The following is a 24,053-nucleotide window of genomic DNA, read 5'->3' on the forward strand; positions in this document are numbered from 1 at the left end:
TTTTAGAGGGTCAGTCGCATTTTGTCTCTGACGACTGGAATAAACATTGTCTTTTTTATTTCATTTCTGCCTAATTTAATGTCTATTATTTCAGTAATTCTGAAATTAAAATGATCTGAGTTCTGATCATAATTTAAATCTCTACAATATCTTTAAAAATTTGCAAATATCTAATTGGGACTCTTGTTTAATTTCATCTTATTTAATTGTCTCGTTGTGCATTAATTTTTGTTAAACATGTACTCATTTCTACTTTCTGTATATTGTTTGTCTAGATCACATTCATGTCAACAATAACCGAAAAAATGGCTACATTCCACATGCCATACAATTTATCAATTCGATTATATTCGTATTTAGTAAAATATTTTTTCAGAATAAAAAATACACTATGTAAAAACAGAATAAAATAATTTTATTTCTATGTAAATACGTTATATTAATATTTTTAATAGATAAAAAATGCAGTACAAACTTAGTACAGTATTATGGTATAAAACCTTTGTTATTATAAGATTGTTTATCACATTTTTGCTGTTTTAAATTCTCATTAGGTAGTGAAATATTTGATACAACTTCGCCTTTTAATATCATTTGAATTTCTTCCAACGTTTTTCCCTTAGTCTCTGGTATATAACATAAAGTAAAAATTACTGTACAAAAACAAGAACAAGCAAATATAAAGAATGGTACCTGTATACCAAACGCATGCCTTAAACCATGATAAATTTGAAGACTAATGACGCAAAATCCTACGTAGCTAAGATCAGATAACGTCATTCCAAATGCTTTAACTTTAGCCGGAAATAGTTCAGCTGTCATAACTACGGGAACTAAGCCAATACCAAATTTAAAAGATGCTGCGTAAACTAGTACCATTGCGAGTGGTAACCAACTGAAGGATTTAGTATCTACCCCAGAATTCTTAAGTGTGAAGTAGATTCCTATAATTATAAGAGTAGTGCCAGCCATTACGCCAGAGATACAAAGTAACATTCTTCTACCAAAATTATCAATAGCTAACGAAGCGGACATTGCTGCTATAAACATAGTTGCAGAAAAAAGTATAGCTCCTGTATATGCTGGAAGGTACGTAGAACCTGCTTCTTCCAAAATAGATTGAAGATTCATTAGCATTACGCTGATACTACTCATGTGTTGAGAACTATTTAGCATTACCATTATAATTAATGCTTTTCTATTGCTGGGTATTAAAATTAAATCTTGAAATCTACCCTTTTCACTTTTTTGACGTTCAATGGCTACAGTTATATCTCGTAATTCATCTTCAATATCGTCTCTTTTTCGAAGTTTTCTAAGCGACTGCTTAGCTTCTTCATATTTATTTTTGTATAAAAGATAATATGGCGATTCTGGCTGAAATAGGAAAATGGTTAATCCGATAAGATTTATTAGGATTCCTAATAAGCATGGAACCCATATAGGTACGAATGGTCCAACGCAGTAGACAATTAGTATTCCTAAAATAAAAAAAAATAACTTTAATTACAACTAAACTTAAAGCTAATACACACACACATATATATATATATATATATATATATATATATATATAATATATATATATATATATATATATATATATATATAAATAAAGATATTTAGTTTCATAAGAATTTTAATTTAAAGATAGTTTATTTTAAATTTACATTAGCTAGTTTAGATATATATATGTGTGTTTCATAGTAGATCTAATAAAGATAATTTAAAAAAGTACTTACAAACTAATTCTTTGAGAACCGCGATAAAAACCCTATATATTATATTATTAAAAATACTCACTGCTCATCATTCAAACAAACAATACATCATAACAATATATATATACATATATATATATATATATATATATATATATATATATATATATATATATATATATATATATATATATATTGTTATGATATGTAAAATCGAGAAAAATATTGGTTTGTTTAAAAATATTTCAAAATTCAATAGCATTAAAATAATTCAGATAAGTAGGATAATATCCAACAAACATTTCGAAGAAGGAGAGTTATTAATTTCTTGAATTACCTGTACCAAACAAAAAGTAAGCTTTGCATAAATTATTTCTTTGTTATACTTGAGTGACCCGCATAATTTTAAGTGAAAACAAAAAGACAATTGAACGGGGTTTTCCAAAATACATTAATGCAGTGATTAGGGACAAATAGAAGAGATTTTAGATAGAGGTTTTTGTTAGTTTTTAAGAATTATAGAAAATATTATTTGTAAATAAGTTTTAGGAAATTTTATAATTATAGGTAAAAATTTGTTTGTTATCGAAATGAAAAATGGGGGAATTGTGACGAGTTTTGATTGGCGGAGATTGAAAAAGGTGGGATAAGTATGTAGGAAAAAGTTTAGAGAGATTGAGGAGGAGAGAGAAAAAGATCAGTGGGTTTCCAAGTCTGTGAGAGGAACGGTGATTGTTCTCTGGCGGTTCCTGAAATGTAGCAAGCAGTAGTGGAATGTTAGTGAGTTTTTGTGGAGTTAGTGTATCTGACAGAGGCTGAAGCAGCAAAATATTGTAAGTCATATTTCTCTACTTATATTCCAAGAGTCACTGTTCAGGCCAACGAGAGATTCAGTTTATCGTAAAGAGAAGATATTCCAAGAGTCATTGTTCAGGCCAACGAGAGATTCAGTTTATCGTAAAGAGAAGATATTCCAAGAGTCATTTTTCACTCGGGCCAATGAGAGCTTCAGTTTATCGAGAGGAGAAAGGCTATCATAATTTGAATGACTGTTGCTTTTGAAGGAGATCATTAAGGACGATATATTTGCAACAATCTGTTGTAAGATTGCTGATTACATAGGGAGCGGTTGAGAGGAGATAATACAGTCTACAAGGAACAAGGATTTGGACCACTCATCATCAGAGAGAGATATTTTTGTTTTCTGCAGTTTTTTTTTCTTTTATTGATAACAAAATTTTTACACGTAATTGAGAAAGGATATAAATATTTTGATTAGGAGAGTTAGAATAGTTTGGGATTTTGAGATTTCAATTAATATTGTTTGTACCATTAATTTTGATTGTTCACGTACGGAGAACAAAATTTTGAGAATCCTTATATGAGATTTGTTTATTGAAAACCTTTGAGTGTGAATTGTTTCATTATTTTTATTTCAATATATAGTGTTAGATCATATGTGTTTTTTATTATTCCGGTATTCTCTGGACCTTACCTTTCACATGTAATAGCCTAGATATTGAAGCACGAATTTAACCCTGAGATAAAAGAATTAAAAATTGTGATAGAGTCATAATCATATCATTTAAATAATTTTAATTAATCAAAAAAATTAATTAGCTAATTATTGCTTGGCGCACCAAGACTTTAAATATCACAATAACTGGCTTCCAAAACGTGGGGCTTGAAAATATCGCAGCTTTACATTTGAAGGAAGGGAAAGAGATCTGGAATAAGTACAGGTGATCCAGAGATAAAAACATATAACATTGAGGGAATTTGAATTTGAAAGTATTTTGACAATTTTTCCAGAGAATATAAATTTGATTTATTGATTGATCGTAGTTAGTGGATATTTACTGCTATTGAATTATTTGATTTAATTTCTTTACCAATCGTACATTTGATATTTATTTTGAATTATTTGAATTTTACTGATTGCATATTTGATATTTGTCGTGAAAATTTAATACATTTGGGGAGAAATATTGTCGTGTTCTGAAACATATAGAGTGTTGTAAAATTTCACATTTGGTGGGGACAAAAACAGTAACGAAAAGAAACAACATGTCGACCACAAGGAGTCAAAGCAAAATGCAAGAAAGGAAGGAGGATAACAGAGAAGAGGAAACAATTGTTGAAGAAGGATCGGATAATGAAGGAAATGTTACAATAGTTGAGGAAAAAAAAGAATTATCAGGAATAGAGAAATTATTAGCAATGATGCAAATACAGACACAAACAATGAATGAAACATCAAAGAAAATGGATAGAAATCAACAAGAAACAAAACAAACAATGGAAGAAAACCAACGGGAAACAAGACAAGCAATAGAACTAAATAACAGGAATATAGAGCAGCGTTTGGAAAACTATGAACAAGAAATTAAAGGATGTGTTGAGGGGATAAAGAAAGAACTGATACAACAGATAGAAGAAATAACCATAAAGAATGCAAAACAAGAGACAGAGATAAAAGATATCCAAAATACGATGAAGGAAATAAAGATTGTCCAGAAAAAGGAATTAGAACAGTTAGAAGAAAAATTTGAAATGGCGCTACAAGAAGACAGGAAGGACGTAGAAAGAAGATTAAAGCAAAATGAAAAACAAATGGCAGAAATTGAACTAAGAGGGGTAGAGAGAAAAGAAGTTATCATCCATGGAACAAGCGAGGCGAAAATACAATTTGGCGGGGATATTCGGAAAACACACCCAGTACCGTTTGTTAAAAATCTGAAAACCAAATTACAACATATTAGATATTTTGACGATTGCAAAGAAACAACTAGAAACCATTTGAAAGAAGGAGCAGCGTTATGGTATGAAAGCAAGGAAGATGAGTTTGAAAATTGGACAGATTTTGAAAATAAATTTCTCAACTATTTCTGGGGGAAAAATAAACAGAGAGAAATCAACCAAGAGCTACAGAATGGAAAATATCACGAAAAAATGGGAATATCTGAAGAAAGATATGCTTTGCAGATATATAACAATTCAAAATATCTAGAATACAAATATTCTACCGAACAGCTGGTAGAAATGATCAGCAGACATTTTGAGGAAACGTTGGAAGATCACGTGATTTTGAGAAACTATCAAGATATTGATAGTTTGTGCCAATTCCTTCAATTAAAAGAAGCGAAAAGAAAAGAAATGAGAAATAGAAGACAACATGACCAATATAATGGAGCGAAAAGAAGGTATTCATCAAATTATGACCAGAGAAACCGACATCCCAGATCAACAAACGAATATAGGCCGAGAAATTACAATAATTACAATAGACAACAAAATTACGATAACAGGAATGACACACAACAGAGAACATATGAAAATCACAACAGGAATAGAGATGCACAAAATCCTCCAAATAGGAATACTAACGAACAAAGGGACGATAGAAATAACCAGAGCTTCCAACAACAAAATAGAAGGGAGATGAATCATGTAGCAATAGGAAACGACAGACAAATTTCTAATTCTAATCTAATATTTTTAGATGCATTTATAAAACATAAAGCGATTAAAATTGTGATTGATTCTGGATCGGAGATATCGCTAATCAATAAAAAACTAGTAAAAGAATTAAATTTGGACAGATTTGTGTATAAGATTCCTAGGGTTGATTTAGTGGGTGCAAACAATAAAAATTTGACGACAGTAAACGAAGGCTTGGGAGTACAGATAAGAGTGGGAAACAAATTCCATATTATGAAATGTGTGGTGATTGAAGATTTAAATCATGATATGATAGCGGGAATTGATGAATTGAGGAAAAAAGATATCACCATAAATTTTTCGGAAAATAAACTGGAAATCAGAGCAGAACCAGACAACACAGGAGAAGAAAAGCAAACAGATAGGAAAACAAATTCTGGAAGGATCAATGCACAGGAAAAACGCAAAGAAATCGATATGACTGTAGAGGATAAACCGAAAGTACAAGAACAAGATCTAACAGAAAAGAAAAAAAAAAGGAAGAAAAAGAAGAAGAGTTCGAAAAGAAAGCAGGAAATAAGATGGAGACCAGAGAAAAACAGGAAATAGAAGGTACAGAAGAATTGTTGGCAACCGACGATAAAACAGAATGGAAGCAGGAAGAAAAAGAAGGTATTATCAGAGAAGTGAAAGGAATAGAAACATGGTGCTCGGAATACCAAAGGGAATTAGAGGATAAAAAGAAAACAGAAGAAAAAATGGCACTGATGGACGAGAATCCAGAATTTTGTGAAGAAGTATTATGGACAGTGAACACATGTGAACAAAAGGTGGATGAAAGAAAAATAAATTGTGGAAAAAACATGGAGAAGGAAATAGAGAAGATTTTAGGAAACCATGGAGATTTTGTTAATAAAGTAAATCAAGTGGTTAAAAATTATGAACTTTCTTTTAAGGGAAAATACTTGGAAAAATTTAAAACGAAAATATATCCAATCCCGTATAAAGACAGGCAATATACGGGGTATTTTAACATTCACGACATTTGTCAGTATCATAAGTAGATTTTAATAACATAGTGAATAATTTGATCCTAGAAAACTTTTGTCATTTTTAAAATTTAACAAAGAGTTTTCGGCAGATCAAATGGCGGGGATTTGTTATGATATGTAAAATCGAGAAAAATATTGGTTTGTTTAAAAATATTTCAAAATTCAATAGCATTAAAATAATTCAGATAAGTAGGATAATATCCAACAAACATTTCGAAGAAGGAGAGTTATTAATTTCTTGAATTACCTGTACCAAACAAAAAGTAAGCTTTGCATAAATTATTTCTTTGTTATACTTGAGTGACCCGCATAATTTTAAGTGAAAACAAAAAGACAATTGAACGGGGTTTTCCAAAATACATTAATGCAGTGATTAGGGACAAATAGAAGAGATTTTAGATAGAGGTTTTTGTTAGTTTTTAAGAATTATAGAAAATATTATTTGTAAATAAGTTTTAGGAAATTTTATAATTATAGGTAAAAATTTGTTTGTTATCGAAATGAAAAATGGGGGAATTGTGACGAGTTTTGATTGGCGGAGATTGAAAAAGGTGGGATAAGTATGTAGGAAAAAGTTTAGCGAGATTGAGGAGGAGAGAGAAAAAGATCAGTGGGTTTCCAAGTCTGTGAGAGGAACGGTGATTGTTCTCTGGCGGTTCCTGAAATGTAGCAAGCAGTAGTGGAATGTTAGTGAGTTTTTGTGGAGTTAGTGTATCTGACAGAAGCTGAAGCAGCAAAATATTGTAAGTCATATTTCTCTACTTATATTCCAAGAGTCACTGTTCAGGCCAACGAGAGATTCAGTTTATCGTAAAGAGAAGATATTCCAAGAGTCATTGTTCAGGCCAACGAGAGATTCAGTTTATCGTAAAGAGAAGATATTCCAAGAGTCATTTTTCACTCGGGCCAATGAGAGCTTCAGTTTATCGAGAGGAGAAAGGCTATCATAATTTGAATGACTGTTGCTTTTGAAGGAGATCATTAAGGACGATATATTTGCAACAATCTGTTGTAAGATTGCTGATTACATAGGGAGCGGTTGAGAGGAGATAATACAGTCTACAAGGAACAAGGATTTGGACCACTCATCATCAGAGAGAGATATTTTTGTTTTCTGCAGTTTTTTTTCTTTTATTGATAACAAAATTTTTACACGTAATTGAGAAAGGATATAAATATTTTGATTAGGAGAGTTAGAATAGTTTGGGATTTTGAGATTTCAATTAATATTGTTTGTACCATTAATTTTGATTGTTCACGTACGGAGAACAAAATTTTGAGAATCCTTATATGAGATTTGTTTATTGAAAACCTTTGAGTGTGAATTGTTTCATTATTTTTATTTCAATATATAGTGTTAGATCATATGTGTTTTTTATTATTCCGGTATTCTCTGGACCTTACCTTTCACATGTAATAGCCTAGATATTGAAGCACGAATTTAACCCTGAGATAAAAGAATTAAAAATTGTGATAGAGTCATAATCATATCATTTAAATAATTTTAATTAATCAAAAAAATGAATTAGCTAATTATTGCTTGGCGCACCAAGACTTTAAATATCACAATAATATATATATATGTATATATATATATATATATATATATATATATATATATATATATATATATATATATATATATATATATATATATATATATATATATAAGTAAAAAGTAATGGCATGTCTCGCAAAACAGAAAATCAAAAATGGTATATCGATGGAAGGCAACCGTATATACGTATTTCTGACTATTGGTCGTCTTCAGTACGGTGCAGCCAAGTTAGAAAAGGAGCATATTAACTTGGGAAAGGATCACTACAGGAGCAATGCAACCAATTTGTGGCATTAGAGTTAGAAGACCCTGATGGTTTCCAGGGCAACAACTAACACCAACCACGGAGGAAGCTACAGCTACCTGGGGAAAGAAATGCCAAACGTTGAAACGTTTAAAACAAATGAAAAAGGATAATGCGAGTGAATAATAAAAGTAAAAAGTAATGGCATGTCTCGCAAAACAGAAAACCAAAAATGGTATATCGATGGAAGGCAACCGTATATACGTATTTCTGACTATTGGTCGTCTTCAGTACGGTGCAGCCAAGTTAGAAAAGGAGCATATTAACTTGGGAAAGGATCATTACAGGAGCAATGCAACCAATTTGTGGCATTAGAGTTAGAAGACCCTGATGGTTTCCAGGGCAACAACTAACACCAACCACGGAGGAAGCTACAGCTACCTGGGGAAAGGAATGCCAAACGTTGAAACGTTTAAAACAAATGGAAAAGGATAATGCGAGTGAATAATAAAAGTAAAAAGTAATGGCATGTCTCGCAAAACAGAAAACCAAAAATGGTATATCGATGGAAGGCAACCGTATATACGTATTTCTGACTATTGGTCGTCTTCAGTACGGTGCAGCTAAGTTAGAAAAGGAGCATATTAACTTGGGAAAGGATCACTACAGGAGCAATGCAACCAATTTGTGGCATTAGAGTTAGAAGACCCTGATGGTTTCCTAGGCAACAACTAACACCAACAACGGAGGAAGCTACAGCTACCTGGGAATAACTTTCCTTTTCTAACTTGGCTGCACCGTACTGAAGACGACCAATAGTCAGAAATACGTATATACGGTTGCCTTCCATCGATATACCATTGTTGGTTTTCTGTTTTGCGAGACATGCCATTACTTTTTACTTTTATTATTCACTCGCATTATCCTTTTTCATTTGTTTTAAACGTTTCAACGTTTGGCATTCCTTTCCCCAGGTAGCTGTAGCTTCCTCCGTGGTTGGTGTTAGTTGTTGCCCTGGAAACCATCAGGGTCTTCTAACTCTAATGCCACAAATTGGTTGCATTGCTCCTGTAGTGATCCTTTCCCAAGTTAATATGCTCCTTTTATAACTTGGCTGCACCGTACTGAAGACGACCAATAGTCAGAAATACGTATATACGGTTGCCTTCCATCGATATACCATTTTTGGTTTTCTGTTTTGCGAGACATGCCATTACTTTTTACTTTTATTATTCACTCGCATTATCCTTTTCCATTTGTTTTAAACGTTTCAACGTTTGGCATTCCTTTCCCCAGGTAGCTGTAGCTTCCTCCGTGGTTGGTGTTAGTTGTTGCCCTGGAAACCATCAGGGTCTTCTAGCTCTAATGCCACAAATTGGTTGCATTGCTCCTGTAGTGATCCTCTCCCAAGTTAATATGCTCCTTTTCTAACTTGGCTGCACCGTACTGAAGACGACCAATAGTCAGAAATACGTATATACGGTTGCCTTCCATCGATATACCATTTTTGGTTTTCTGTTTTGCGAGACATGCCATTACTTTTTACTTTTATTATTCACTCGCATTATCCTTTTCCATTTATACATATATATATATATATATATATATATATATATATATATATATATATATATATAATTATATATATAAATACATATATAACTACATATGTAGTTATATATGTACATAACTACATATGTATATATTGTTACGAAAGATTTATCCCACATAGGAAAAGTCCATTGACGAAAAAGAAGAAGTAGTTCGATGTCATCTTGAATGTTTTCGAACTACTTCTTCTTTTTCGTCAATGGACTTTTCCTATGTGGGATAAATCTTAAATCTCTCGTAACAATATACATACAGGGTGGTCCTTAAGTAATTGTACAAACAGAAACCGTAGATTCGGCACTTCATAAAATAATATGATTTAAGCCAACTTGTTTTAATAAAATGTTAATATTAAGAAAGATACATGGTGTTAAAATGGAAATTTAAAATTTTGTTTTTTGTTATAACTTTTACGTTTGTAAATATTTTTAAACAAAAATTTACAACTAGATGCTTTTGAGTAGCATAAATTATATTGTTACACATACTTTAATGTAACTGATAGAGGGCGCCACATATGTCACATGTGTGGCATAAATTTGTGCTAAACTTTTTTGCTCTTTAAGTTAGCTCTATTTGTGTTAAAAAATATTAAAGATACATTATTTTTACAAAGAAAAGGTATACTTATTAGTAACCTCAAATTTCAACCGTTTTCGAGATAATCGCATTTTTTAAGTCAGCTGCATAATAATATTTGTGCGGTAAAGCACTGAATATCTGTAGATAAGCATAATTCATAGTTTATTCCTATTAAAACAACTCAAAGATAATAATGTTATATCACAAAATGCTTTGTTATGGCTGCTAAATGTCTTATTGGAGAAAAGATTCTTCATCTTCTTCTTTAGGTGCCGTGTCCGTATTCAGGCGTTGGCCGTCATTATGTTTACAATTTCCCTTTTCTATCGCTTCTTAAGTTTCTATTCTGGCGTTGTATTACTTTTTCTCTATTGTAAAATGCTGAAAACTTAAAATATGTGGTTTATGCAAGATGATATACCTTCACATTCTATTGAGAAGGCAGTGAGAACATACTTAAATACAACTTTTCTGAACTTTGAATTGGTCGTGGTAGTCATATGCCTTGGCAATGTGATATGATATTCATATAATTATTTAATTCATGAAAGTTTAATACATTATTTAACTGTTTAATACATTATTTAACCTCTGCGACAAATAAGATGTAGTTCCACATTATACCATAAGATTTGGATATGTAGCCAAAATAATATATTCATCCATTATAAACTATAGCCACAACATAGCCCAGAATTTAATCCTCTTAATTTTAGTGTATGGGACGCACTAAATTAACGTGTTTAAAAGAATCTCATAAACATCGCAACCAACTATTGGCAAAAAATAAATACTGCAGCAGTTTTTTAAGAACCAATGATGCTATTTAATATGAGACGTAAACGACAAAATATAATGGTATGATATGTATGTTGTCTTAGTGTTGCATTATAAAATTTGGGCTAAAAGGAATTAAGCTACACAAGGATATGTAATATTATGAAAAAAGTATATCACTTTTTATTTATCCTAGTGTTACACTCAACAGAAGGGTTTATTTCGAATCATTTGACATGAATACCACAAAAGTCATTTTTTTTACATATCCTACTGTTGGTTTGAGGCGACGATATAATTTGAAAGATGTGCGCTTAGAAAATTAATTTTTATTTATTTCTAATATTAATGAATTATAATAAACAACTTGAAAGTAATCCAGTAATTAATACACCACTTTATCTTAAATGTTCGAATTGTAGCCCTTGTTATATTTGACAGTAACCCAAACGTTGTAGAAATTCTTGTTGCACCTTGTTTATGGTTTCTTGAGAAATATTGTTTATTTCTTTACGAATTCTTGTTTTTAAGTCTTCAATACTTGCAGGTTTCGTTTTATAAACAGCATTCTTTAAATGAACCCACATAAAATAATCCAAAGGATTGATGTCTGGCGACCTCGCTGGCCATTCAATATGGTTTAGGTCGAACATCTACAGCATAATGCGGAGGTTGACGTACACCATTATGTTGAAACTATAAACTTTCATCAAAACCTCCACGATTAATTGTACTGGAGAATAAATTAACTAAAGTAGGTACGAGATACCACCTTAAAAACTTAAGGTATGCTGGTCCGTTTAAATTACCTTCGAAAAAGTTTACCTTTAGCGGGTACTGTATATGATGTTTCCGCATCCAGTTGAGGTTTTCTTTTGCCCAGTATCTACAATTCTGACAGTTGACCTCGCCATTTAATGTGAATGTAGCCTTATCAGAAAAAATAATATTTTGAACCAAGAGAGGGTTTCGGTGGCAGTTATCCATCATTGTTTCGCAAAATTATATTCTTTTATCTTGATCATCCTTGTTTAACTCCTGTACAAGTTTGCATCTAAAGAGGTGCCATTTTTCAACTTTTATTACTTTTTGTACCGTTGTTTTGCAAATATCGAGATCACGACTAACCTTATGAACAGAAGTGTGCGCATCTTCTTCGAGAGCAAGTAGAACATCTACTGTTGTATCATAATTTACAGAGGGACGACCTGATTTGGTATGTCTCCATACCCAATCATCATGAGTATTTCAATTATTTGCTTTACACTCAAATTCACTTCTACTTCAAATTAATTCTAAGCAATAATACAGAACACTCACGAATTAATACAATTATCGTACTACTTAATTGTTATTGAACGTTACTAAAAATAATTACATTTCACTAAAAACTAGTAGTAGGCTACTTTTTTATTTTCTAAGCACATATCTTTCAAATTATATCCATTAGACCCCGAGTATTATACTTTTTTGGAATCAGCTCATTTTTTTCGATCTAAAATAGTCATAAACTATTAGGTGTTACATTTAAAAAAAGAGCCGATGACGTCATCACCTTAATGTGTATCACCTTTTATAATGAAATTTTGTTGTAGAATGTAAAACATTGAATCTAAAAATCGACGTGTTTTAGATTTTTTTAAAAAGGCTTTTCATTTAGGAAATATCGAATTTAGATATAAAAAATAAAAATAAACATTTATATTTTCTTAGTTAATCCTACCTGTCAACATCATGATATATATAAGACTTGCCAAAAATCCTCTAATTTTTTGATCAGCAATTTCGGCAATGTACATGGGAGCTGCAACGAATGCCATATCACCAGCCATTCCAGCACAAAATCTGGCAACATAAATATATTCAATTTTAGGTGCTGTTGCCATTACAATCCAAGCCAACGCAGTCCCAGTAATTGACGTAATAAGAGATTTTTTTCTGCCTATTTTATCTACTAAGTACATTGTAGCTGGCAGACCACAGCACGCTCCAATCATTAGAACAGACTCTAGCCATTCAGCCTGCTCAGGTGTTACCTTCAGAGGCGTGTCCTCAGAGAGAAGAACTGGAATTGTTGGGGACGTCCAGCCATATTGCATGCCATCGGATATGGCCGAAATTGTTCCTATAAATGTAAATAAGTAAATTAAATATTTAAAATGTTTTAAGTATTATTTGTAAAGAAATATTAGGAATGTGTAATACATGGTATATACTAATGTATATGGGTAGTACACATTGTTTTATAACGTTTGCTGATGGCATATTATGTCGAAAATAATACCATTTTTGATAATAAATTTGTGTGCACACTATGACCCAACAAACTTATTTCACTAAATAAAGTCTCACTGTGTTCTGATAAAAATTACGAAATAAACTGATATAAATGTACTTATTTTATGTTGTCTTTAATAATTTATTTCTGGAAAAATTATTATTTTTGGGTACAAGTTTAATTGTCTCATTTCTTGAGGGCAGGTTCATTGGTAACTTGACACATTGACTGAATTTGAAAATTTTGGGTTTAAAAAAATTCTGCAAATTTTGACTTAAAATCATCATTTTTTCATCCGTAGAACAAACAGTATTAGTAGCTATATTGATGGCAGTAATTTATAAATTACCATCAAATTGGTCTGTCATCAGGTATCATCCCCTGCATCATCATCTTCATTACCACTGTATGAGATTTTTCTTCATTAAGATTTTTTATATGTATTGGACTAATTGGATCTTCTTCCTGTGCCATGCTCGAGTATCGTGAGTTGACTATCAAGTTCACTATACTAACTTTGTTAACGGCAGCTTGGGAAAGAGACGAAGAAGATCTGTTAAACCATTCCCTCAGGTTTCAAAGCCATGACGTTTTTCTTCGACCTGCCCTCTTCTTCCGTTTATCTTGCTTAAATATTATTAAATAAGTATATTACTTGATCATATATATTTCAATACTAATTGGGTAGGTCTACAAAAACTATATTTTTGAAAAAATAGAAACATTCAGATATAGCTTATTTATATTGAGACATAATATATACAAATGGTAACACAAAGACTTATACAGACCATGATTCCTAACAAATCTCATAATATGTAAAATTATGGAAAAAATGATAATCCTTAGACTCCTCTAGTATCTTGAGCAAAATAAAGTACCAGTTCTTATACAAAATGATTGTAGTAAACATAGGTGTGGCATATTTTATACCGATAATCTAATTGACTTTAAATCAATTTTTTTTTTTATTTCTTAAAAGAAGTATTGACACATGCAGATTGCTTGATGGCTGCTTTGTTAGAAATTTGAGAGCAATCGTCATTTTTTTGGGAACAAAGAACATTGAGGCCCTTTTTTATAGTGCTAGGAAGAGAGAAATAAAATTTATTAAACTTCTTGCAAATAGCTATAATTCAAAGAGAACCTTTCCCTAAATATAGTACAGTTATTTGCCTTTTTGCTTCCCTTTTTAAAAAATACCGTTATGTTTATATGTTTCCACCAAAAATAAAAATAAGTCGGTTCTTGTTAAGAGGAAGTTCTTTAAGTGGGGATAATCCTGTTCTAGGCGATAATTTGTGAAATTTGAGAAAAAGAGGATCACTTTTAGTTTCGTAGTCTAAGCCATTAAACTGACTTTTGGTTGCGTCGTCTAAGAGTTTGGACGTATTTCTTTCTCTGGGAATTTATCTATAAATGTGTATATACACTTCTATTGTATCTTAAATAGTTTGATCTAACACCCGAGTAAATCAAATATATATTATAAATTAACATCAGTGTTTGATACTAAAGTTGAGTACAGTTTAAATTCAGTGCGATTTAAGAGGCAATATCATCTAGAGTTACTGTAAGTGGTCTTACGGGCTATCTGCGACAACATTTTCCTGATCGGTGGTTAAAGCTAACTACCATTGCAATAAATTCCTCTAAAGAACAACGATTTCATCAATTGCGTTTTTCTGAACTTTCATTAACTTTCATGTCTTTTCATTATAAGCAATATTAATTACAAACATTTATTATTTAACTAACAGCTGTGCGACTAGCTTCTCGTAAACCATGTGCGATTTGGTCCTTATTTTAATTTTTGGTAAAACCGATCTTTATAATATTGTCCCTGTACTTCTGCAACTTTATTGTAAATTAATTTATTACTATTTTGAACTTGCTATAAATTATTACTTTTATGGCCAATTATCTCTAGATAAGCTTAAAACATTAGAGAGAGATATTTATATGATATGATTTATATGATGATTTATTTATATGTGCATGTGTCTATGTCTATAACATTGAAAGATTTTGAATTTTTTACATGTTATGGTAGATTTATTTGTATTTCTTGTTTTTGGGATTCACCCGTTTGCTGATTTAGTTATTGAATATATTTTGTTTTGTTTACCAACTGAATTTTATTTATCTACTCCCAAGTTTCCTGATAATAGAGTATCTCTGAATATTTACTAATAAAAATATTTAACTATCACGATATCTACGACCAGGAGAAAGATCAGGCTGTATATGTTTGTAGTTAAGTAGTTGGACGAAGTCCACCGAACATATTATTTATTATTTGTTTATGTAGTGTGTTGACCGCCTTTATTTATTAATTAACTGTTAATATCTTTTCTTGTATTTGCTCTCAGAACCTAATTATCTCTCCTTATCTCTTTTCGTTTCTAAGGTTTCTTAATTTTTCCCTTTGTAACCCCAAAAAGTTAAGTGGCGCCCTTTTTCTTATCTTCTCTTATCTTTGATAATTTTACCTATCACTCTTGTTATCTACTTCTCTATCTTTTCTAATCCATTTTATCTTGTCTTATCCTTATTATTTATTCTCAATATACGCTATACATACGTTACGCAGATGATACTATCATCATCAAAAGTACTAAGTATATAGTTATCTCTATAAACAAAATTATACCTGAACAAGTGTTAATTAACCAACAACCAATACAACGGGTCACCAATTACTGCTATCTAGGCACAACTTTGAATGAGCAATGGGAACTCTCGACGGCGATAAAAGTAAGGTTGCGAAGGCAAGATCCGTATTTATCAAAATGAAAACGATTTTCAGTAATCACGATCTACAACTCTCAATCAAGGTCCGCTTGCTAAGATGTGAAGTTTTATCTGGCCTTTTGTACGAAGTGGAATTCTAGACCTTGTACGAGGTATTTATGGAGTGTCTTAAAGCATTTGGAACGTGGTGCTACAGACTCATACTGAGAGTCTTGGATATACAGAGCTAATAATAGCGAGGTCTCCTAACGAATGAAGATGGATCGCGAATTAAGCATAGTTATATCAACGACTACAGAACGCTTAGATCAGCAATGATTAAAGTTAATGTAACCAGTGTACAAAAGAATGCTCCCTACGTTGAACGACTAGTGGGAGGATATTAATGCAGCTTCCTGATTAATATATCAACAACCGACTAAATATTTACAGTGTGGCAGACTGTTGAAAAAAACCCTTAATTTGACATCGACACCTAGCACATCTTTGTGGATTTTAAAGTCGAACATGACTTAGTTAATAGATATAAACTTCTCCTGGCTATGGTGGAATTCCAAATACCACTTCATCTTATTCAACTCATTGAACTTACACTCACAGGAGCAGCAAGCATGATTAGAATCCAGACCAATATTTCAAGATCCTTTCATTTAAAAAATGGACTAAGACAGTATGATGGGCTATCGTGTCTTTTATTTAACCTTCCTCTATTTAACTCTAGATAAGGTAATTATAGAGTCCCAGAAAAACACAGATCCACACTATAAGGTTTGGACACATTCATATACCTACGCAATAAGTATCCCAATGGCTGGAGAGACAGATGGTCTCAAAAGTACTCAAAAAAATTTAAATGATCGCCTCTAAAACACTAATAAGACGTATAATAAGACCAGTGATAGCATATGGGGCAGAAACGTGGTTACTTACACAGAACGACCAAGAACGGCTTAAACGTTTCTAATGAAAAATCCTAAGAAGAATATATGGAGGAATAAAGGAGCAAGGTTTGTAGTGAGGGCGTTGCAACTTTGAATTGTACAGAAGTTTCGGGGAACCTGACGTTGTACAATAGATCGATAGGGCATGTAATCAGGTGAGAGAAAGGTGCATCAGTCAGAACAGTTTTTGAGCAAAGAGCAACAGCATTAAAAGAGAAATTATTAAGAAATAGTTTAAATAGGAGTATAAGCACAGTGTATTACTAAAGAATTCTTTTAAACATTAAACTCTGGTATAGGGTTGTAGGGTGGTTCGGTAGCTCAGCGGGATGTTAATAGTCACTTTATTGTGATCGATATAGTGGTACTGGCACCGATAAATGAGTAATGTGATGAGGAATATCTACTAATAGTTCGATAACATTATTCCATTATGACGCTAGAAGCTAACGGCTGATATCATTTCTGTATTATAAAAAGAATTTTATTTAAAAAAGTTAGTAGTATGCACAGTAGTGTTAGTAGTAGAAATCGGGAGCACCGATTTGAATATTAGTGAGAGTTGGATAAGTAATCGGAAATATTGATACCAAAAATTTGGAAATAAAACAAAGTAACATAGATACGGGATAAAACCATATCGAATAATTACAAAACAACAAAAAAAAAGGAAGGGCAATGAGGTCAAAAATAGAAAAGAAAATGATACCAGACATTTGTTATCAGTAATTAGTAATTTAGTATTAACTACTTATTATTAAGTGTCATGACGAATACCTTATTATACTGTAATACCTACTGGTTTTGACTTAAAAAGTTTAGAATTCTTCATCAATCAAATTAGAATGAGGCAATTATGGTATCGATTATTATCTGAAATTTTCAAGTTTTATTTTGTCGTTGTTTCTTACGGATGCACTTATTTAAACCGGATGTAGATAATTTAACAGATCTTATAACGAAAGTTCAATAATCCGTAGAGAACGCATTTGCATCATTCTAAAACGGATTTAGTTAATTCCACCAAACATTTTCAAAACAATATTTTAAATTGTATACCGAACTAGTTAATTATACTAAAAATAAAAATAATGGTGTAGTGAATAATAAATAATGTAGTATATTTAGGGTGGAAATCACTTATGGAATAAAATTATTTCTGCCCTTGTTCTAAAAAGTCATAAAAAACGCTGGGACCCGTCGACTTTTATCCATACATATGCCCTTTTTAAACGTAAATTTAAATGTACAGGGTGATTCATGCAAGCCTAGCATAGTCCCAAAGTTTTATTTTCAATGCAATATCCTGAATATTTTTGAAGCGAAGCTTTGATACTGGTATTGGAGGGTATTGCACTACTTTTAAATAACCTATTTTGTGGCGCTATTAAATAGTTTATTTTGTGGCGCTAATTCTACTGCAGAAGCGCCGTGGTAAGGCGCTGTAAACAGTTAGAAGAGTCCATTTACGCAATTAGGGAAGTTCGATATACAACATGTCAACGTAAACTTTTTTAATTTAAATAAAATCTATAAAGAGGATAGGTATTAACCAATAGGGGTTTTATGTAATTCTTTAATAATATTTTTTTCGTTTCTTTGAAGCACCTATTACTTTAAATCATGTATAGATTCACCACGTGTTTATTAAAAGAACACGTGTAGTTAAAATAATATATAAATAATGAAATCACTTTATTATTCTTAAAAAACACTTTGTTTGTGCAAGATAAAGCTTACCTTGCATTTTACAAAGTTTCGTATACAATATTGAGGTGTTAAAAGGCTCACACCACGGTCAAAAGACTTTATTTTGCCATCGGCGGTGGAGACCGTGGAAACTATGTTTGGAGGTAATTTTGCCCAACAATTGCAATCCAACCTTTGTCAAATGATACTGTTACCCGCAAAATTGTTGATATAGCCGAAGATGTAAAGAACCAGCTTCTTGAAGAGTTCCTGCCAATCTTTATTGCATTCGCTTGACGAGGCAACAGACAGCACTTAAGTCGCCAATTCGAGAAATTAAATACTTGGAATCTACAACTCCGATGAGCAAACAAACATTATATTGGATACCAGCTATGGAGTTAGTGCTTTTCATAGAAAGATAGAGCTGTGGAACAGAAACGTGAAACAAAAAAAAAGTAAAAATGTTTGCAAATTTAAAGGAGTGTCAAAACTGTTAGCGCAGTCTGACTATTTTGAGAAAAAGCGCATATACAAATTTCTGTCGTAATACTTGTATCTAATTATACCATGTAAAAGTTTATTTCATTTCATACATAAAATTTTTTTCATCGTCACAAAAGTATTAGTTTTTGTTACTTAATTGATACAATACGTCTTGTATAACAATTTTATTTCATTAGATTTTGTCCAATAAATTTATTTTTATTATTATTTTGTTAATTATAACCGACCATCGGTATTTCTTCTTAGAGTGCCGTCTCCCTACGGAGGTTGGCAATAATAATGGCTAATTTTAATTTTGAACTTGCTGCTCTAAAACCTCAATCTTATCAAGTGGCCTAGGTATTCCAATTTTCTTATTTATATAGTAGTGATTAGTTCTGTTTCTTTACTTCTTTATTTGTAATTCTACAGTCCATCAGCCCAGAAGTGGTTAAATATTTTATTTTATTTTGTTTACCTAATTAATATACTCATTCTTATAAAATTATTTAATTTATTTTAATTTATTACTTTATCTTATTTCTTTATTACTGCACTTATTGTGCAGTTTCGGCTGTAATTGATAAACTCAACAACGTCCCCATTACAAACAATCCAAAAATTGCGACCATCAAACACAAAATCTGATAACAAGTGTAATAAACAATTTAACTAGAAGAATGTTTACTACTAAATCCAGTCATAAGTCAACATTAAGCGCCTCACCAAACCGTAAGCAACAATAAGATTCTCTTCTGATTTAAAAGTACTGGAAACTGATCAGTACCCATTGACAATCAGTAGATATAGGGAAGAAGAATTTCAAAATCTCTGCAAAAGGTTTAAGCTTAACAAAACTAAAATAACAAACTGCTTTTGAGATTATATCGAGGACAATTCACCTTCAAGAGTACCAAAAGATTTCATTCCGTTGTTGAACTGCTCTAAACTGATTCCATGTAGTTCGTTAGAATGTGAACGAGGTTTTAGTCTCATGAACCAGATAATAACTGATTTGCGAACTAGACTCTTAACCAGACATATTTCAACCTTATATTTGTAAAACTACATGGATCGAGTATAAACGAGTGGAATGTGGAACCCTATGTCAACACCTGGTTGAGGAGACAGCGCACTGCAGACGACACTAGGACACGCACGGCAAAACCTTCTCCGGAAGAAAAAAATTCATTTGTTCAGTTTTTGTAAATTAAATTACTTTTTAAACTCAATTTCTTAAAGTTAAAAAAAATTATTATGTTCAGATATTGTAATTTTGACCGAATGTGAAACACTTTCCTTTGTATATTAAATACCACCTTTCGTTCTTATGTTATATTGTCATGTAAATAATAAAACTGGTTCATTATAACTTTGTGGTTTAATTGTACAATAAATGGTTACATTTGTGTCTCCAAAACATTTAAATTATTCTATGTTGTCTTCCTTTTTCACAATTAAAATAAAATAAAAAAGCAACCAATCCATAATTTAATATTTTTGAATTAAGCAAATGCATATACATTTTAAAATCTGCAGTCGTAACTTATATTAAAAAAAAACATAGAGTAATATTTTACTTGTAAAAAAGTTAAGAAAAGTACCTTGCGGCACTACTAATTTTGCCATGACACCACTGTTTGCTTTATGAAGATCCTTCTAATAATCAACATTAACAAAACGATAACTCTGAACTGTATCTTAGACTTACTCTAATATATATTCTTGACTTGCGCCTGTATAAAGATATTAACATGAAGAAAGTATTCCCGTTATAAAGATTATTTAGTGAGTACATTATCTTTTTTTCTCACATAGTCTAAATCTAATGTAACCGATATAATTAGATTAAATGTAGGTATAACTAAGTATGTTGTAAAATAATACTTTTGTTTTCGATCAAGGCCGAAGTGCCTGGTTTTATATATCACTTGGAATAAGCATTTTGTAATCTATTCTATTCCTATTTAATCTGAATAAGTACATAATTGGTATAAATATTTATAACATATAAATTTATATGCATTAATTGTTACCGTATATCTTACTTAACAAAATTAGCATTTGTTTAATAAGTGGCTTTACTTTTAACAAGATAACAAAGGTGCGACTAGATTAAAAAAAGGACACAACACTATAAAGTATCTTGATAGAATACACACATATGTAAAAAGGCCTCATAGCAACGAATGTATTCTACAAATACCCATTTTTGACAACTTTTTTCCGTCGAAACATCAATAAAGGTACGGTTTCGTTGCTGCGGCTTGCGACTGCGATGGACTTTAGATAGTTTTCATGTTCGTAATAAAAAATCAACATATATATCTAAACTACTTTTACCAATATCTCGTCCTTATTTGCAATGAATTTCGCCATTTTTACTGAACGACTGCAATTTGACTGGTTTATCTGCAGCCCAGTACTGATCGTACTGGCCTGCAAATGAACGGCGACTAGCAAAACCTATACGCGTAAATTATATAAAACCAGTGCTGCGACTGTAGTTGCAGTTGCTATTGCGACTCAATCGCAATCGAGAGCCGCACCGACTCAACCTTACCTTTAACAAAGAGTTTATTTTACAATTTGTAATTTATACCAAAAAGATATTTTTAATTTAAAGATTCCACAAACAGTTAGAATAATAGTTGTATTTATGTATTGGTTATTAACGAGAAATTTAAATATAAATTCACCTTAATTATCTTCGTCTTCTTTCGTTCTGTTTTACAAGATCAGTTTCATTATTGCATTTATTTATTGATTTCTTTCTTCTTCTGTTCTCATGGCGCTGTCTCCTGTCCAAGGTTGGCGATCCAAATGGCAATTGTAGTTTTGGAAACTGCTGCGCGAAAGATCTCTGTGGATCAGCGGTGAAACCATCTCCTCAGGTCTTTCAGCCACGAGTTCTGGCGTCTTCCTACTGATCTTTTGCCCTGTACTTTTTCTTCCAGTATATCTTGAAGTAATTCATATCTTTTGCCTCTCAACACATGACCCAAGTATTGCATTTTTCTCTCTTTGATTATTCTTAGTAATTCTTTTTGTTTACACATGCGACGAAGTACCTCAACATTAGTAACTCTTTGTACCCATGGAATTCTCAACATTCGTCTGTATATATACATCTCAAAGGCATCTATTCTTTTTTTATTTCAGAGTCCATTGTCGAACTTTCACAGCGATACAGTAAAACGCAACATCTGATCATTCGGATTCTAAGCTGTAGACTAAGGTCTGATCTTATAAAAAATATTTTTATGCTCATGAATGTTTTTCTTGCTTGTTCGATTCTTGATAGGATTTCTTTTTTTGGATTACACTGACTATTGATATTTTACCAAATATTTTATGGAATTTACCTGTTCTATTATTTGACCCTTGGCCTACACCAGTACGTTTATTGGTGTCTTTGAAAATACTAATGTTTTAGTTTTGGAAACGTTTAGATGTAAACCGAACATTTCGCTGTGGTGAACTACCGCATTTATTCTATTTTGTAGTTCTTGTGCGTTACTTGCTATTAAGACGGTATCATCAGCATATCTGATGTTGTCTATGCTGATTCCGTTAATCTTAATTCCGCCTTGGACCTCGTCTAATGCTTCTCTGAATATAGACTCTGAATACAAATTAAACAGTAGCGATGATAAGACGCAACCCTGTCTCACTCCTTATCGGGTTTGTATTATTCTTTCTTGGGCTATACCAATATTAATTCACATCTTTCACACGTTTCATCTAACTATAATTTTTTTATGTATTCTTGGGTTTTGGTTTATCTTTACTTCTATAGTTCTTTACTTCTTATAGAAACTTGTCAGTCAACGGTTTTTTGGCATAGGAAATTTATTATTCCTGCACCGTATAAATACATGCTCCTATATTGGGGCATTAATTAAATTTTTCTATAATACTGCCTTTAATATATTTTAAATTTTACCCTTTTTTGTTTACTCCATTACTTCATCTATGCAGAAATTTTCATTTCTGTATCAGGCACTATTTGTTTATTTGTATCATTTTTCAGTTGTATTGAGTCATTTGTTTCTACATATTTTATTTATTATGCTCTAATTTTACTGCACTTATCTATTCTTATTTTCTACCATTGCACCGATGCTAGATATCTGAAAATTTTCAAAAGTTGAATTATTGTATGTTAGCATCCAAAATTACTAATTAGTTTGTGGACTAATTTTTTTTTTTAATGAACATTCGTGATTTTTTGTTTGTTTTTTCTACTAAGTTTTAATTTTTGTTTTTCGAGAGGCTGTTTTGATTGTTGCAATCTTATTTTCTTTCCGTACTTTTACTTACAACATCTTATCAACATATCATTATTCATGTAAAATTAATTCGTATATATAAAAATATACCAATAAAACAACCAGCCAACCAATAACACAAAGGACCAATAAAAACGTGGAACAGCGATATAGCAGAGATCAAAATCTTGGCAAGAAGTAACACTGATGGAAAGGGTAAACTTTGTTGCCAAACTATCCACATTTAAGAGAGGCGTATTTGAACACCTAATTGCTTCAAAATATTTATAAAGGACCACTGAAGCAATAAAACAATTAAGAGGTATTTTCCTTCGATTTATTTACACAATAGACTTAAGGGCTGGTTCAAACATTGACAATTATCGCAATTCTGACAGTTACATAAAGAGTTATACAAATATTAGCTTTACAGTGAGTGCGGGGAGGCAGTAACAGATATACATGAAATGATAAAATTGAGAGAGACCAACTATATACGTTTTAACACAAAACACCGGGTTTACAAGCGCATTTATCGCTTACGCACCATGCACATTTTCGAGATCACACACACACACGGCCTTTTCTTGCCGAGAGGCAAATTGGCACTGTCTGTCTTAAGTTACATATCGAGGGGAGGACGGGTCC

General features: G+C 31.7%; 1 protein-coding gene across 1 annotated transcript in view; it reads right to left on the reverse strand.

Annotated features, from left to right (window-relative positions):
* Positions 1-400: 400 nt before the first annotated feature.
* LOC140443514 (facilitated trehalose transporter Tret1-like) overlaps positions 401-24,053 on the reverse strand; it is a 65,833-nt gene continuing 42,180 nt past the window's right edge. Inside the window, exons 2-3 of the mRNA XM_072534826.1 lie at positions 12,710-13,111; positions 401-1,481 (exon numbers count right to left, since the gene is read on the reverse strand). Of these exons, the coding sequence (XP_072390927.1) occupies positions 487-1,481; positions 12,710-13,111 (1,397 nt within the window). The 3' untranslated portion in view covers positions 401-486. The remainder of the gene's footprint in view (positions 1,482-12,709; positions 13,112-24,053) is intronic.

The sequence above is a fragment of the Diabrotica undecimpunctata genome, chromosome 6, assembly GCF_040954645.1.
Source record: "Diabrotica undecimpunctata isolate CICGRU chromosome 6, icDiaUnde3, whole genome shotgun sequence".
Classification (NCBI taxonomy): Eukaryota; Metazoa; Arthropoda; class Insecta; order Coleoptera; family Chrysomelidae; genus Diabrotica; species Diabrotica undecimpunctata.